The following is a 16542-nucleotide window of genomic DNA, read 5'->3' on the forward strand; positions in this document are numbered from 1 at the left end:
AGCTTAGTACGTAGTTAGTATATGTTACTAGTTGTACCCGCGACTTCGTGCGCTTGTAATTTAACAAAAAAGTTAGTTATTGTTCAGTTCGCAGAGTTACAAAATAAATAAATTTCTGAAATAAAACTAAACTAAACTACTCGTTATTACATCAGCTATCTTCCAATGAAAATCTCGTCCAAATCGGTCCAGGCGTTATAGATACTCAAAATACATTAACACACCCAGAGAAGAAAAGATATTTTAACTTTTTTATTTGTTTTTGGTTAAACTATGAGAGTGGAAGTTTAGTGATCATTTTGTTATTTATTTACTATAATATCTAGAGTTCACGTAGACTTTAAAATCTACAATAAATAGTAAAGAAAGAATTGCCCAAAAACATGAAATATGTTTCGTAATAAAGGATGTATTAGTATTATACTTACCAAATTTATAGTGACAATGAGTTCGTACTGTTGGTGTTTGTGGCCTTTTTTCTTCTTCCCCTGTGGCGTCTTCGCTCCAGCCGCTGCCGCCTGCTTGGGTGGTGCTGTCTTCGCCGCTCCTTTCTGTGCTGATGGCTTGACTGGAGTTTTTGGACCACCTTTTGTTGCTGCACCTAGACAAATTCAATTCAGTTAAATATGAAATCAATTTTATATTTAAGAACACCTGGCTGTCAATAACCTTTTAAAACTTGATACTCTTCTCCAAAACCCGTTGCTCGATATTTGAAAATATTCCATGTTAAATAATACTAATAGAAAAAGTTAGTTCGAAGGAGCTTCTTTACTTTTTCAATCCCCTTTGCCTACGAAATTATGGGGAGCAAGCCATAAACATACTTTTAAGAGTCGTCTGTTGGTTCCTTAATTACTAATACTTTGTCCGTAGTTCAGTCTTGTGATAGCGTATAAATAAAAATATTACTAACAACTACAGTTGTAGTAGATCGAAATCTATAAATAAATAAATATCTATACAATAGAAAGTAAGCAACTTAATGCTTGTATTACAGGTACAAGCTGACTGGTATAGCTACATTTTTTTTTTCGATGAAAACACTTATAAATAATACATATATAAATATATAAATAAATATTTATATTACACCCAGACTGGAGGTAGGAATCGAACTCACAACCCTCGGAGCATAAAACAGGGTCACTACAAACTGCGCCACCGAGCTAGTCTTTACGCACTACTCTACTACATAGTTTACATTAAGCTTACTTGTAGAAAAAAAAATTAAATGCTATTCAATACATTATTATTTTTTTTAATTTATAAAAGTATGGAATATTAATCAATAAAACAATAACTCACAATATGAATACCAATCATAACTACAATCGTAAATTACAATATATTATATGAAGTTGAAGCAAAGATTCATGTTCAGAGGTAGAATTAACAACCAGCACTTAATCGTTTTATACAAATTAAAGTGCACTATCGGTTAATATTATTGACGTCAAAATGTTGAAAACAATTATTCAAAAAGAACATATTGTTGTATTAATTGTTAGTTGTGCAATTTATCTGTATAAATAGGAAATAAATATTAAAAATATAAATAGGAAAAAGATATTAATATAGTTATGAAACGGAGCATAATAGAACACGCAAGGTATTTAGAGAAAAACAGTGTAGAATATGTAAAAAATTTTAGCTAATAGATCTTATCAAAACAAGAATAGCAAATAGGTCTTAATATGGCCATTAATACTAAACAAAAACAAAACAAGATGTATCGGAAAGCTAAACATTTTCAACATAAGATAAAATGTTAGTAAGCCTATGTCTCCGTCTAAGATTTTCCTACAATATAAGCGGTGACACGCCGTATGTACATCCTTATCTGTCACTTTCAACGCTCAAGATCGTTTCCTCTTTCTGTAGCGATAGGATGGATGTGACAAGACGTAGAGTTGACGTAATGTCGCTATAAGTAAATAAGCTGTTTGAAACATCAGTTGTGTGGAATAATATATTATAATATTTAAAAGAAAGTAAAATATATTCTTTTTATTTTATACAACTAGGTCGGCAATCGAGCGTACGGCTCACCTGATGGTAAGAGATTACCGTAGTTTATAGACGACTGCAACACCAGAAGCATCTCAAGTGCGTTGCCGACCCTACCCCTAATCCTTCTCAGGAACTCTGGTCACCTCACTCACCACAAGAATACATCACTGCTTGAAAGTAATATTATTTAGCTGTGATCTTCTGGTCAAGGTCAGGGTCAAGATACTTCCAAGATATTTCCTGCTGTGCTCTACCTCACTTCCATATTCTATTGAATCGACAAATAACCTCTTAGGTTTCGGTAATGCATTAGTTTAGTCTAATCCACGTTGCTCCAATGCGGGTTGGCGGATATTTTACAAAACACTATATAATAGTCTTAAAGGCTTATTATTACAATAGCTTAGTAATTTTTAATATTCTTTGCTGTCACGTGACTTCAACTTTGGTTTTGCAGTATCAGAAGCTACATAATGCTGTACATGATCGTACAAGTAAGTTTTCAATCTGAATTTTATTTCTTTGAGCCGCAAAGACTCAGCGAACGTACACGCACGTGTTTCGGTTTATTACATAAACACTTAATAACGTAGTCTAAGTTTCAATGAAGCACCATCGAGATGCAATCTCTTAACCATGTTGTATATTTATTTTATATTTTGCTATTATATTATAAATAATCCCTTTTTTTCTTTCTATCTCAGAACAATCAAGGATAAATAACAAAAGGTTGTCTGGAAGAGATCGCTCTTCTAGCGATAAGATCGCCTTTATACATTGTTCCTTATTTGTAATATGTTATTGTTTTGATTTTTATTATGTACAACGAAGAGAATAAATAAATAAATAAATAAACAACAATAATCAAGGATAAAAAATAATAACAACCAAAGTTTTACAATTGTCAATTAAGTAAGTATAGTATCGAAAATTTTATGTTTATATCATAGAATCTTCGATGTGTAACGCTAACTCTCCAAAAAAGCAATTACCTTTTTGACACGATGGCGTTGATTTCTGGCCCGCAGCATTTTTTTGATTGACATGTCCACTGCCATCAGCTGGCTTGTTTCGAGCCTGTAAACAAAGATATTTTAATATACAGCTTTGAGAAAATTCCGTAGAGTAACTAAAAATAGCACTAAAATTTGATGTAAGCTGCTTAAATTAAATTATTAAAATTTTTAATGGGAATTTGGCAGGGATCAGTATTAGTTTATATTAATATTTTATATAGTAATATACACACACTTCAGCCTATCGCAGTCCACTGCTGGACATAGGCCTCCCCAAGTTCGCGCCACACATCCCGGTCTTCCGCAATCCTCATCCAGCCTACACCGGCAATCTTACGTAAATCGTCGGTCCAACGGGCCGGAGGACGTCCCACACTGCGTTTGCCAAGACGCGGTCTCCACTCTAGGACCCGTCTACTCCAACGGCCATCGGTCCTGCGACATAGATGACCAGCCCACTGCCACTTCAACTTGCTAATTCTGTGGGCTATGTCGGTTACTTTCGTTCTCTCGCGGATAGTCTCATTTCTAATCCTGTCTTTGAGAGAGACCCCAAGCATAGCCCGTTCCATTGCACGTTGAGCGACTTTAAACTTGTGGACCAGTCCCTTGGTCAGTGTCCACGTCTCGGCTCCGTATGTTAACACAGGCAGAACGCATTGCTCGAAAACTTTTGTCTTCAAGCATTGCGGAATCTTCGAAGTGAAGACTCGACGGAGTCTGCCAAATGCCGCCCAGCCCAACCGAATCCTCCTATCGGCCTCCTTCTCGAAGTTGTTGCGGCCTAGTTGGATAGTATGGCCTAGGTAAATATAATCCTGAACAACTTCGAGAAGGGTACCATCGACCGATACCGGTATCGGTATGACTTGGTTGTTAAACATAACTTTCGTCTTATCCAAGTTCATACAGAGACCGACACGTCGGGAGGACTCGTTTAGGCCGGCCAGCATTTGGCCTAGCTCATCCAGCGTCTCCGCAAAGATGACAATATCGTCGGCGAAACGAAGGTGAGAGATGAATTCACCGTTGACGTTGATGCCCCGTTCCCCCCAATCCAAGGTCTTAAAAACATCCTCTAGCGCAGTGGTAAACAGTTTCGGTGATATTACATCCCCCTGTCTTACCCCTCGCCGGAGGGAAATAGGTCTTGTTCTTTGGTCATTGACATGAACGGTCATCGTCGCCGCGTCGTACATAGATTTCAGTACCTCGATATATCGCCAGTCAATATGACATCTCTGCAGAGAGTCCAGGACAGCCCAGGTCTCGACGGAGTCGAAGGCTTTCTCGTAGTCCACAAATGCCATACACAGCGGCTGATTATATTCTTCCGTCTTTTGGATAATCTGCCGAACAGTATGGATGTGGTCCACGGTGCTGTAGCCATTTCGAAACCCAGCCTGCTCTGGTGGTTGGAATTCGTCGAGTCTTCTGGCGAGACGATTCGTAACAACCCTCGAAAACAGCTTATAGACGTGAGATCGGTCTGTAATTCTTTAACAGAGACTTATCGCCTCTCTTAAAGAACAGCACCACCACACTCCTGGACCACGCCTCCGGCGTGGTACCTCGGTGGATGACGGCGTTAAATAGTCTTGCCAAGGCTTTCAGGACAGGTCGCCCTGCGGCTTTAAGGAGTTCAGTGGTAACTCCGTCATCCCCCGGGGCCCTCCCGTTTTTAAGCTGCCCGAGCGCTGCACCAATCTCATCCTCTTCGAAGTCCGGGATACACTCCGAATAATGGCGCAACAATGGTGCCCGTGGATCTTCGGTGTCCCAAGTCGCAGGCTTGCGTGCGCTCGACGAGTACAGCTGTCCATAAAAATTCTCAACCTCTTCTCGGACCTGAGGGCGAGAGCAGACGGTTCTGCCATCTGCTGTTTTAAGCTTCGCAAGAAGGCTTCTCCCCAATGGTCTTTGGAAAACTTTGGACCCCCTATTCTGCTCAATCAGAGTAGCAACCTCTCTCGTATTTGAGCAGCGGAGGTCTCGGCGAATAATTTTCCGTACCCTCTTGGAAAGAGCCCTCTGTTCCGGCGAAGCAGCCGGCAACTCGCGCCTCTGCCGCATCAGATCCAAGGCTTCGGGAGAAAGTTTGGACTGCTTCGTTGGCTTTGTTGGTGGAAAGTGCCTGCGACCCAGTGTACACACCGTCTTCACCACGTTGTCGGTTATCTCGTCCACGTCGCTAGTAGTTTCCAGCGAATCGAATCGGTTTTGGAGTTCCAACTGAAACTGCTCGGAGCCACATAGTATTTGGGGCAGCGTAGGTCGGAGAGTAGATTTCATCAAGCGGGTCCGCTCCTTTCGGAGACATATATTCAGAGTGCCCCGTACCAGCCGGTGGTCGCTGCCGGTGTTAAACCTGTTAACCACTGAGACATCTCTGAATATATGCCTTTTATCCGCTATGATGAAATCTATCTCGTTCCTCGTCACAGTATCGGGGCTTTGCCATGTCCACCTCCTTTGGGGCTTCTTCTGAAAAAATGAGTTCATCAAGAAGAGCCCCTCCGATTCGAGGAAGTTGACAAGCGTCTGCCCCCTGTGATTCCTGTGCCCCAATCCGTGTGGTCCGATGCTCGATCCGTCGCGGCCTTGTACTCCCACTTTAGCGTTGAAGTCTCCCATAACAACGCTGTAGAAGGTCGAAGTAGTGCCATGTATGGCCCTTGTAATATCTTCATACAAGGCTTCGACTTCATCGTCAGAGTGTGCCGAGGTCGGCGCATATACCTGTATCACTTTCAGGGAGCACCTGTCGGTGAGCTTAAGTACAAGGTACGCTACCCGGGTCGACACACTACTGACTTCCACAACGTTGTTAGTGAGAGTCTTGTGAACCAGAAAACCGACGCCACCTTGGGAAAGCCCATCACCTTCACGGAAGTAGAACAAGTGCCCGGAGTCCAGGATCATCGTGTCCTCTCCCTCTCTTCGGACTTCAGACAACCCCAGTATGCTCCACTTAATGTGACTAAGTTCTACCTCAAGTTCGGTGAGGTGATGGTCCAACCGTAGCGTGCGTCCATTATACGTAGCCAGGAATATTTTTCTATGGCAGCCTCCCGTACCCCGGTGATTCTTGGCACCCTCTACCCCACCGTTACCACGGCCGCTGCCGTAGCCGGGAATAGTGGGGCTGCCGGGAACTGAGGGCCTTATTTTTAGGTTCGAACTCATGGGGGTTTTTGCCCATAGTCACCACGCTGGGCAGGCGGGTTGGTGACCGCAGGGCTGACTTTGTCGCACCGAAGACGCTGCTGCCCGTCCTCGGTCTGTGCATTTAAAAAGCCAGCAGTTGGATGGCTATCCCGCCATCGGTCGGCCTTTTAAGTTCCAAGGTGGTAGTGGAACTGTGTTATCCCTTAGTCGCCTCTTACGACACCCACGGGAAGAGATGGGGTGGCTAAATTCTTTAGTGCCGTAACCACACAGCATAGTAATATGAATGATGAATATTTTTGTAATGGTATTTTTACAAAATCAAAATCAAAATCAGCTTTATTCAAATAGGTCCCAAGAGCACTTTCGAATCGTGGAATTCGAATTCGAATTTATTTTAAGCTGATTATCACCTACTTGAGGTAAAGTTGATAGCCAAAAAGTGTAGTTTTATTTTGTCTCATCATCATCATCATAGTTTCATTTAAATACTATTTTTTATTCCTATTCCTAATGTCTTGTCACGCCAAATATTATGAAGTCACGCTACAAATGATGTGTGGTTCATACAAGGGATATGGATATTAAATACCCTTGGATACTTTATCACGATTTTATAACGATATCTTAACAATTGTGTATTATCTATAATATTGAAAATTTTGACAAGAACATTGTCATAACATGAACAGAAATTGTGAACTTGTTACTCAAACAACAAATGTCGAGCTTTCTTGGTTTTCTAATAGTCCCGCATTAGATTCCTTGTCTGAAATTGGCTCTTTCTATGCATATACTGTAATGTATATTAGTGTACTTTAATTTAATCAAGCAATTAGTTGAATATACACTGCATTTAGTTTACTTAAACGATGGTAGTCTGACCTACTTTCGTTACTCTATATTGTATATTTAACTAATTGGTCGATCACAGTCATTAATGCAAGCGTAAATTTTCACATTTTCCTGAAATAGAACATTCAGTTTTAATGGTCTTGATTATTACTTACTTTCCCAATATTGAAAGATATTAGTTCATAAAGAATAATGTTATGTTTAACTAAAATTAATTACACATTACAGAAATGTGAAGGTAGTTTTTTTAAGGAAATAATTTACTGTGGTTTTAAAGTAAAGTAAAAATCTAACGCCAAATTCTATGGGTGAAACGCGGTTTGTCATTTGCATCTCCGAATTCTCTTTTATCTCTTCTTGACGTAATACCGTTTTTTATTTTACAATACCAATACCTTTTTTAGAGTGAAGTACTCCACTAGTATAAAATAATTATATAATTATAAATAGTAAAACAAGATTTTATTTTTATTTTTATTAAAACGTTTAAGCCATTCCTTTACTTTAAAAAAGGTTTTATAGCCCTTTGAGTACAGCAGAAACTCCTTCGTTACTAACAAACTTACTCTTTGAAACATCTGTTATAATACTCAATATTAAAATGGAAAACGTTTTAAATTATTTTGAAAATTACAGTAAGAATAATAGACATTAAAAAATAACTCGGGTGTTAGGGAATAAATTGCCTACGATAAAAATGAAACAATTTCAATTTGTTAAAGTTAATTTAAATGTTTCATAAAACTTTCACGGCTTATTTAATTAGCGTCGACCGTTCCATTTTTTCGCAAGTCGAGTTTAATGTAATTTTATAGTACTTTACAAAAATGGCAGACCAGCGCAACATAATATTGACGTGCGGTTTAATTAAAAACTTTTTCATAATAACGGTAAAGTAAAAACTGCGGTTTGGCGTAGGTGGAACGTTTATTATATGCTTCTGTTACTGTAATAATACGTCACTATTTTTTTTACTACACACTGGACTTTTTCTAAGCTTATATGGTAACTAATCTGCAGTTGCACGACTGGGGAAGTACCTCGACCTTACAGAAGATCACAGCTAAATAATACTGCTTTCAGGCGGTGTTGTGTTCCTGTGGTGATTAAGGTGACCAGAGCTCCTGGGGGGTAAGGTCGGCATCGCGCTTGCGACGCTTCTGTTATTAGCTTCATAATCTACGGTAATTGATCACCATCAGTTGTTTGCCGATGTAGTTGTATAAAAAATTGTACTATAAATTTGGATGAAAAAATAAAAAGTGTAAATATAAATGTGGTATATTTTAATATACATGTTTCTGTAAAATTCCGAAAATCTGAATATCCCAGCTTAACTTACAAATTATAAGATGTATGATATAATGTATTGCGAATAACGCAATATATTAGGATTTTAAATTTGAGATGGGATTAACCACACAAATACCAATGGAGTCACACACAACCTAACATTTACTACATTTTTAGTAAATGTATTTTATCACAACTATAAATCATATGAAATTTTTTTTATTATGTAATGAAATTTATCAAACTACTAGTAAATCTAGAAGAAATTAAAACAACGGTACAATAATATAGGTACTAGCAATAAGTAACATTTAAGACATATATAGAGAAAAAGCGTCTCAAAATAGGTTAGATTAAAGAACGTTAGATTTGAGGTCTTAGTTTCAATAATAACTAATGGTTAAGGTGTTAGTTATTGAGATTAAAAAATTCGTTCATTTTATTCTACGATTTTTTTTCATTTCTGTCTTTAAAACAATACTTTTGTTGACGGTAGTACGAGTACAATGAGAAACAGACATGCTAATTACGTTTTGTAGCGATTGTGACAGCGCTTCAAGTAATTTTACATAAAGCGCTTTTACACATGTTTAAGCTTCATTACAAAAATTGTGTATGAAATTTTTTTAATTACTATGGGTTGTTATTTGTTTATATATCTTTATTCTCGAAACGAATGTCATATTTAAAAATAAATGTTAAAGATAAAACGTTCTAAAGATCTGTGTTTTCTTTACAATAAAAACAAATGGTTAAGCAGTCGTTAAACTATTTGTAACTGCTCGTTTTCAACTGCGTTGAGAAAAATGTCGGACGGAAACGTAATGATAATTAAATCTATTTTGAAATATTCACATTGTGTCATGTTTGATTAAAACTATTATAATGTTATTTGTAACAACTAACGCGGATCTTTTTAGACAAAATATCAAAGAAAGAAAAAAGAATTCACAAAACTATTATATTTAACTTGACGTATATCCTTTTGATTATCTAATTGAAGTTAAAAATATCTTCTCGTTTAAAGTATCGTTTTTAGTCGTTTAGTGCTTTATATATTTGTATTTGTAATATGTGTATTTCTAGACCCATAGAATTTAATTCTTCTAGGAAGTGACATATGTGAGGCATTAACTTATTTTTTTTTTCAAGTATTACAGACGAAAACAATGCTTTAGATTTTTTAGGATTTAGATAAAGTATTATTTTCTATGTCTTCATTAAGTTAATGTTTTTTTTAGATTTGTAAAATATGAAAAACAAAATGTATAAAATAAAACATAAGAATCCTGTTTAACATATATAATAAAATAAAGTTATTTGTCGAAACCACATAAAGACTACACTTTTAAGTGTGTGTGTCCATGTGATGGTTTATTTTTAACTAGCGACCCGTCCCGGCTTCGCGCACTTGCAAAAAATATCAGTGTTCCTCTACTATATTATGCATATATTAAACATGTATTTATTCATCTAGAATCACTCTATTTAACAAGGAAAACCGCATCAAAATCCGTTGTGTAATTTTAAAGATCTAAGCATACAGACAGCGGGAAGCAACTTTGTTTTATACTATGTAATGATTTATATATGGACTAAATTGCAATGTAACATTACTATCATTTACAGACAGTTCCATTTGTTGGTAATACTGTTACAGCACTGATCTACTATAGCCACAAGATACAAAACTATTTAACCCTCCAGTACATAACCAATTATTTGTCCTCGATAGAGATAGAACTTGCAAGCAACTAGATTGAAGAACCATCAGTTTGTATAATCACTGTCTACTGACGAGGTGATTGTCAAAAACGTATCAAAAAAATAAAGGTGTATATACTCTTCATTTTTAATATAGTTTCATTGTAGGTCTAGATGAAAATTCATCTAAAGATGTCCTATAAAACCTTTTCACTCATAAAAAATAAAAAAGAATATCATATTTCTATTATATAAACGTTATATAATTATAATCTCGTTAACGTGAGAAGCTTTAACTCATCATAAGGTCAGCCGGTGTCAAAGTTCTAAGTAGTTGAATTTATTTGCGCGTCTGTGACGTGACACAGATTTCGTTTAAGTTAATTACATCTTTTGCATTTTATTAATTGAAACCTTTTTTAATCATTAATGTTTACTGAATATTCTAAGTCTTAATTTTTTTTGTTTGTACAATTTGGGGATTTTGCCCAAAATCACTACGCTGGGCAGGCAGGTTGGTGACCGCAGGGCTGGCTTTGTCTGGCGCGAACTTGGGGAGGCCTATGTCCAGCAGTGGACTGCAATAGGCTGAATTGACTGACTGACTGTACAATTTGGGTCAGTTTTGTACTCAAGTCTGTTTTTCCTTATTAAATTCATATAGTAAAACTTACCTTTTGTACTACCTGAACACCTTATCTATCTCGTTTGTTCGATATTAATATCAATGACTAATAATGGAAGAGCATTTTTATGATACGAAATATATTTTTATATTTGTATTGCATAAATGCACTTCTTTGCATCATTTTGTTTGTATTATCTGTTTCTTGTATAAAAATATTCAAAGGTGACATACATTAGATTGGTCATTAAACTATGAAAAAATAATTAATTTTAAATTTTATGACGAAATGAAAAATAAATACCGAATGGATTGTTATAATTCTTTTACAATTAAAAAGTATACAGGTGGAATATACAGTATAAATAAAATATGTCAAAACACCGATACAACAGTAAATTTCAAAGTCGTCAATGCCTTATTATTAATACACTCAACTGTCTAACAAATTGAATAAATAAGATATATTTTAAAAAGTATGACCTATAGATTATTTTCAGTAATAAAATGAACGCAGCCGTATTCCCTTGGGGCTTTAGCAATAACGGACTGTGATTCTAAGATTACATTTCCTTTCGTACGTTCAATCGAATCTTTTGGGAATTAAAGTTATAACCGTTTGATGTTGCCATTTTTTTGAAAAAATGGTATTATATTCGGAAGATTTATACGATGAAAGATTTATAATACACTAATATTTTAAGGAAACGTTTTACGTGTTTTAGCGCTAATCTAAATATTAACATATGAATCGAAAATTGCGGTCACCAACCCGCCTGCCCAGCGTGGTGACTATGGGCAACACACATGAGTTCACGCATTTTTGGCGCGAACTTGTGGAGGCCTATGTCCAGCAGTGGACTGCAATAGGCTGGAATAATGATGATGAATGATGAATCGAAAATTTATTTATACATATAACCTACAGAAGTACTTTAGAAATGTCATTTTAAGAACTATTATTCATTACCTTAATTAATTTTTATAATATTCATTATAATTTATTAGATATTGTTATGGTGAAACAACTGCAAATTCGGAATGTAAATACTGCTGAGATGAATCGATAAGAAACTAAGCAAGTTCATGACTTAAAAAACTGTAAATCATAACAAATTAGGTCACGTCTTAAGGAAATTTCCCTAAAAAGCAAATTATTTAAAAAAAAAGAGTTGAATTGCTACACATCTAATTTTTTGAACTCGGTTAAAAAATGCTGTGTCTTGCATAAAAAATAGTGCAACTAAACGCTTACCATTATTATTAATATTTAACCGAATTAACGTCTTTTAACATAATCTTAACCAGAAATCAATTTGGGAGTCGTCTTTTTTTACTTATTTTCTGGTTGGTCTTTTACAGTTCGTTGTGAAAAAGGTACACAAAAACAAAAGAATGCGATATCGTAAAAAGTTAAATGTTAACACGCATGATTTACATTACAAAATAAAACGAAATCTTTGTTTATTTAACTGTATTACAATTGATATATTTATAATAAACTCATGATAAATCCACACGATCTGTTGCAACTAGCGACTTTGTAAATTTGTGTGAAGTAAAAAGTTAAACTGACTTTCAGTTAAAATAAGACATCTTGAAAGAATTGAAATACGAATCAAAATATAGAATGTTACATTATTACGATGATTTGCGATACATAATAAGCAAACATATACATGATAAGCGAACGGTTGTAACAGACTCCATTTTCTAGTTAAATGTTTTTATATCATATATTATATAATATAATATCATATATTATATAATATAATATCATATATTATATAATATAATATCATATATTATATATATCATTATAATTGTAAATAAATCAAATTTTATTAGTTTTATTCGCGCTTTTTAAACTGACAGCCATTAGTAATAGAATAAAAATTAACGAAACTATTCTTTCTGTTTTATCTTTAGAAACTCGTAAAATAATGAGCAAACATTACGAATGTTGATGTGATAATGTTTTTACGAAGACATAAAAAAACTCCTTGAGGAAATTTTGTATGAATGTTGAAAATTTATTGTTACACGCAATAACCGTGCGGTTGGTCGCTAACGAGTTGTTCATGTTTCCGAAAATTATTTCAGCTTTATATCGCAATAGCGACATCTAGCGTGGCCATCACTTAATTAAATTTCTTTAATATTAGGTACTTGTGTATATAATTATGTAAATTTAGACATTCAGAAACTTTATTGTTTGTTCACCTATATTTCATTTGAGCTTTGTTCTTGTTGTGTAACGAGTTTGAACTCATGTTGACAGAACAAAATATAGTGCTTATTACTTATGTATGATTGAGCTGACTAACGATCTATAAAAATCATATGATTTAGTAAAAGTATGTTGAGATTTTTTTTTTAATAAAGAAATATATTTCATGTACTATTGGGTGCTATCCGATCATTTGACAATTAAAACGGCCCACTGAAGTAAATCAAATCGTGGACGACTCAAAAATCGTAGAAAGCGTATTTTGAATATAATCTGTCCATATTTTTTAATTATATTCTGCAATCATATAGCGCAACGGTCACAGCATTGGTATGTGGCTGTTGCGTTGGCAGCTGCGGGTTCGATCCCCGCACATGACTAACATTTGTATTGGCCATACAGATGTTTACAGTGGTGCGTGTTTGTGCAGTCCTTATGGATCTCCCCACCGTGCCTCGGAGAGCACGTTAAGCCGTCGGTCCCGGTTGTTACCATGTACACCTGATAGCAATCGTTACTCATAGTAGGGAATATATCCGCCAACCCGGATTGGAGCAATGTGGTGGATCAATCTCTGATTCTTCTCCTACATGGGGAAACAGGCCTATTCCCAGCAGTGGGATATTACAAGCTAAAGCGTTAATCATGTCAGAAGTTATTTACCTAGAGAATTATATAACTTTCTATTAACCTGTATCGAATATTTAATTGTTATTTTTTTTTTAATTTTTACTAATTTTTTTAACTAAGATTATGTACCGCTAAAATTTTGCCAGGTCTGTTTTTCTTGTTTTTAGCAGCTCGAATGTTAAAAAAAGTCTTACAAGCTGCTTTGAGATGAATGAAAATATATCCTACATATATTATAGACTTGCTTTCCTTAAATAATATACACACAATTTGTCAATAAGAATAACATTTAATATGTAAACATACATGTAAATGACTCCTTTTATAGCCATTTAATAATTTTTTGTTTTGTAATTAGATGTCTTCGCGTTTGTGTACCTAAAATAATGACTACCATCTCAATATCACATCTCATTTATGCCTCATGTACCATACTCGCCAGTTGGTTTCGGCACGCGTCGATTATACCGTGTTTCGTGGTATAAGGAGCTAACCCGAATTTTAAAATATGGTGCGTTTTAGGCTTATAATACAAATTATACGTGTTTTTATTTTATTTTTTATATTTAAATTCAGAATAACGATCATGTTTTTTTTCTTTTTAAGTTAAAAAATATCTACGTTTTTATTTTTTGTACACTTTATTAATTGGTGTAAAAATTTATTTTTTATATTATAGCAGACGAATCAAATAGATGACGAGCAGATAACAAGTAAGTGATCTAAATTATTATTTTTACCGTAGTATTAATAACAGATATAATTATTATAATATTATATAAAAATATTAAAATACTGGAAACATATAAAAAGGCAATAAAAAAAATATGTAAAGGATAGATCTTAAATATTTAGGAAAATTTCAAATCTTTCTTTTCGATTGTATTACGACTAAATAAAAATTCATCGATTTGATATATCATTTTGCTCTAATAATAAAATGCTAATTTTTGGTTCAATCTCAAAAATTAAAAAACGAATTAAAAAAAACCGCTTTACATATTTAAAATGTAGGCTACAAAACTCTGCCACTGAAAATTTGCTTAATAGGATATGTAAATTACAAAATATATGAATATTAAAAAAAAAAACAGATTTATTTTTCAGGTAATATACCACGGACTTATCCACTGTCATATGATATTAAATTAATTACCATAATATAAAAAAATAAAAGCATAAATTATACTCGCTGACATAAAGAGTTTATAAAAATATGAAACGTCACGTTTTAAACATTAATTTACAGTAAAATGTCGTAAAATAAAAAATAAAAAATATTATCTGCTCTTTTTACCCGCATTGTTAGAACTGTATCTAAAATATTAAAATTCGGGTAACATAAGACTTAAGTGTCATCATAATCTCAATTAATATTGTATACAATCATTTTATTTATAACTTGAAATAAATTAGTGATTATCTTTATATTAAGGACTAAGAGTGTTGTAAAAAAAATATCACGTGGGCTTCAAAACTATTTTTAAATTATCGTATTAAGTGTAAAATTTTTGGTTAGTTATTAATAACAGTTGATGTGAAGTTACCACAAACAATTATAAACTTTTTGAAAGGTCAGCCTAATATTTTTATAATCAAACTGATATTTCATTAATATTTGTACCAGGAAGGCTATTTTTAAGAAAAGGTTTAAAATTTTATTAGTTTCTTAAATTGTGTTTTACGTTAAAAGTTTGAAAATCTAAAATTTTAATGGAAGCATTTTTCATACAAAGGTTAGGTCGCAAATTGCATACAAATTTTCATTCTAAGCCATTTATCATCCAGTGGTACGAGCAAGTCCATAATGGGCAACGTATCGTGTATCGAAATTTATGTAGCTCACCTAAATTATTTATGCAACTATAGTAAATTCTAAAAAGATTATTATTTTTATGTCAAACGACCCGTTACATTTTATTGTATTTTACCATTGATTTTTACACACGTATCCAACTGCGATCATCAGTCGGATAGTGCAATTTCTTCAGCCATCTTTTTTATGGGCGAGAAAGAAGCGTTTATTTACAAAGTACTTTAATATTCTTATATATAAAATTCTCGTGTCACAATTTTAGTTAAAATAGGTACACCTGCAAAACGGCTGGACCGATTTTTATGAAATTTTTTGTGTATATTGGATAGGTCTGAGAATCGGCTGTGTGGCTACGGCACTAAAGAATTTAGCCACCCCCTCTCTTCCCGTGGGTGTCGTAAGAGGCGACTAAGGGATAACAAGGTTCCACAACCACCGTGGAACTTAAGAAGCCGACTGATGGCGGGATAACCATCCAAATGCTGGCTTTAAAATACACAGGCCGAAGACGGGCAGCAGCGTCTTCGGTGCGACAAAGCCAGTACTGCGGTCACCAACCCGCCTGCCCAGCGTGGTGACTATGGGCAAAACACATGAGTTCACGTTATTTTTGGCGTAAACTTGTGGAGGCCTATGTCCAGCAGTGGACTGTATAGGCTGTAATGATGATGATGATGATGAGAATCGGCCAACGTTAATTTTTCATACCTCTCAGTTATAAGTGGGGGGGATGAAGGAGGTTAATAACATATTTAAATAAATAAATAAAATATTGAATAATATTAATAATAAATTAATATAAATAAATTTAATAAAATATGTAACTATCAGTAAAAAAAAATTATTATTAATACGAGTATAAACAAATATATAATAAAATATTACACTAATTAAACCCTCTTTAATAAACAGGATATTCTACTAACATTTTAAAATCAAATATTTGTGAGGAAGGAGCGACGGGTGGATGTTTGTTATTCTTTTACGCAAAAACTACTAAACTAATTGTAATCAACCAGAATAATTTGTCCCAATATTCCTCAAAAATTACGCGGCTGAAGCCGCGAGGCGTAGCTAGTGAGATATATAAGATTGGTATTCGTAATAACATAGAAAAAATATCTTATATACATTATATTAGGGCGCTAGCTCAGAGCCCTTCACAATTGAGATGACAGATACAGTCATACCT

The 16542-nt window shown here is 34.4% G+C and overlaps 1 protein-coding gene across 2 annotated transcripts in view; it reads right to left on the reverse strand.

Annotated features, from left to right (window-relative positions):
* Window positions 1-16542, reverse strand: part of LOC123656696 (calmodulin-A-like) — a 64956-nt gene that overhangs the window by 24375 nt on the left and 24039 nt on the right. Inside the window, exons 3-4 of one of the 2 annotated variants that reach the window (XM_045592357.1) lie at window positions 3015-3090; window positions 429-601 (exon numbers count right to left, since the gene is read on the reverse strand). In XM_045592357.1, the coding sequence (XP_045448313.1) occupies window positions 429-601; window positions 3015-3090 (249 nt within the window). Of the gene's footprint in view, window positions 1-428; window positions 602-3005; window positions 3091-16542 lie in introns of both variants that reach the window. The other variant, XM_045592355.1, reaches the window with a different exon arrangement.

Source organism: Melitaea cinxia, chromosome 9, assembly GCF_905220565.1.
Source record: "Melitaea cinxia chromosome 9, ilMelCinx1.1, whole genome shotgun sequence".
NCBI lineage: Eukaryota > Metazoa > Arthropoda > Insecta > Lepidoptera > Nymphalidae > Melitaea > Melitaea cinxia.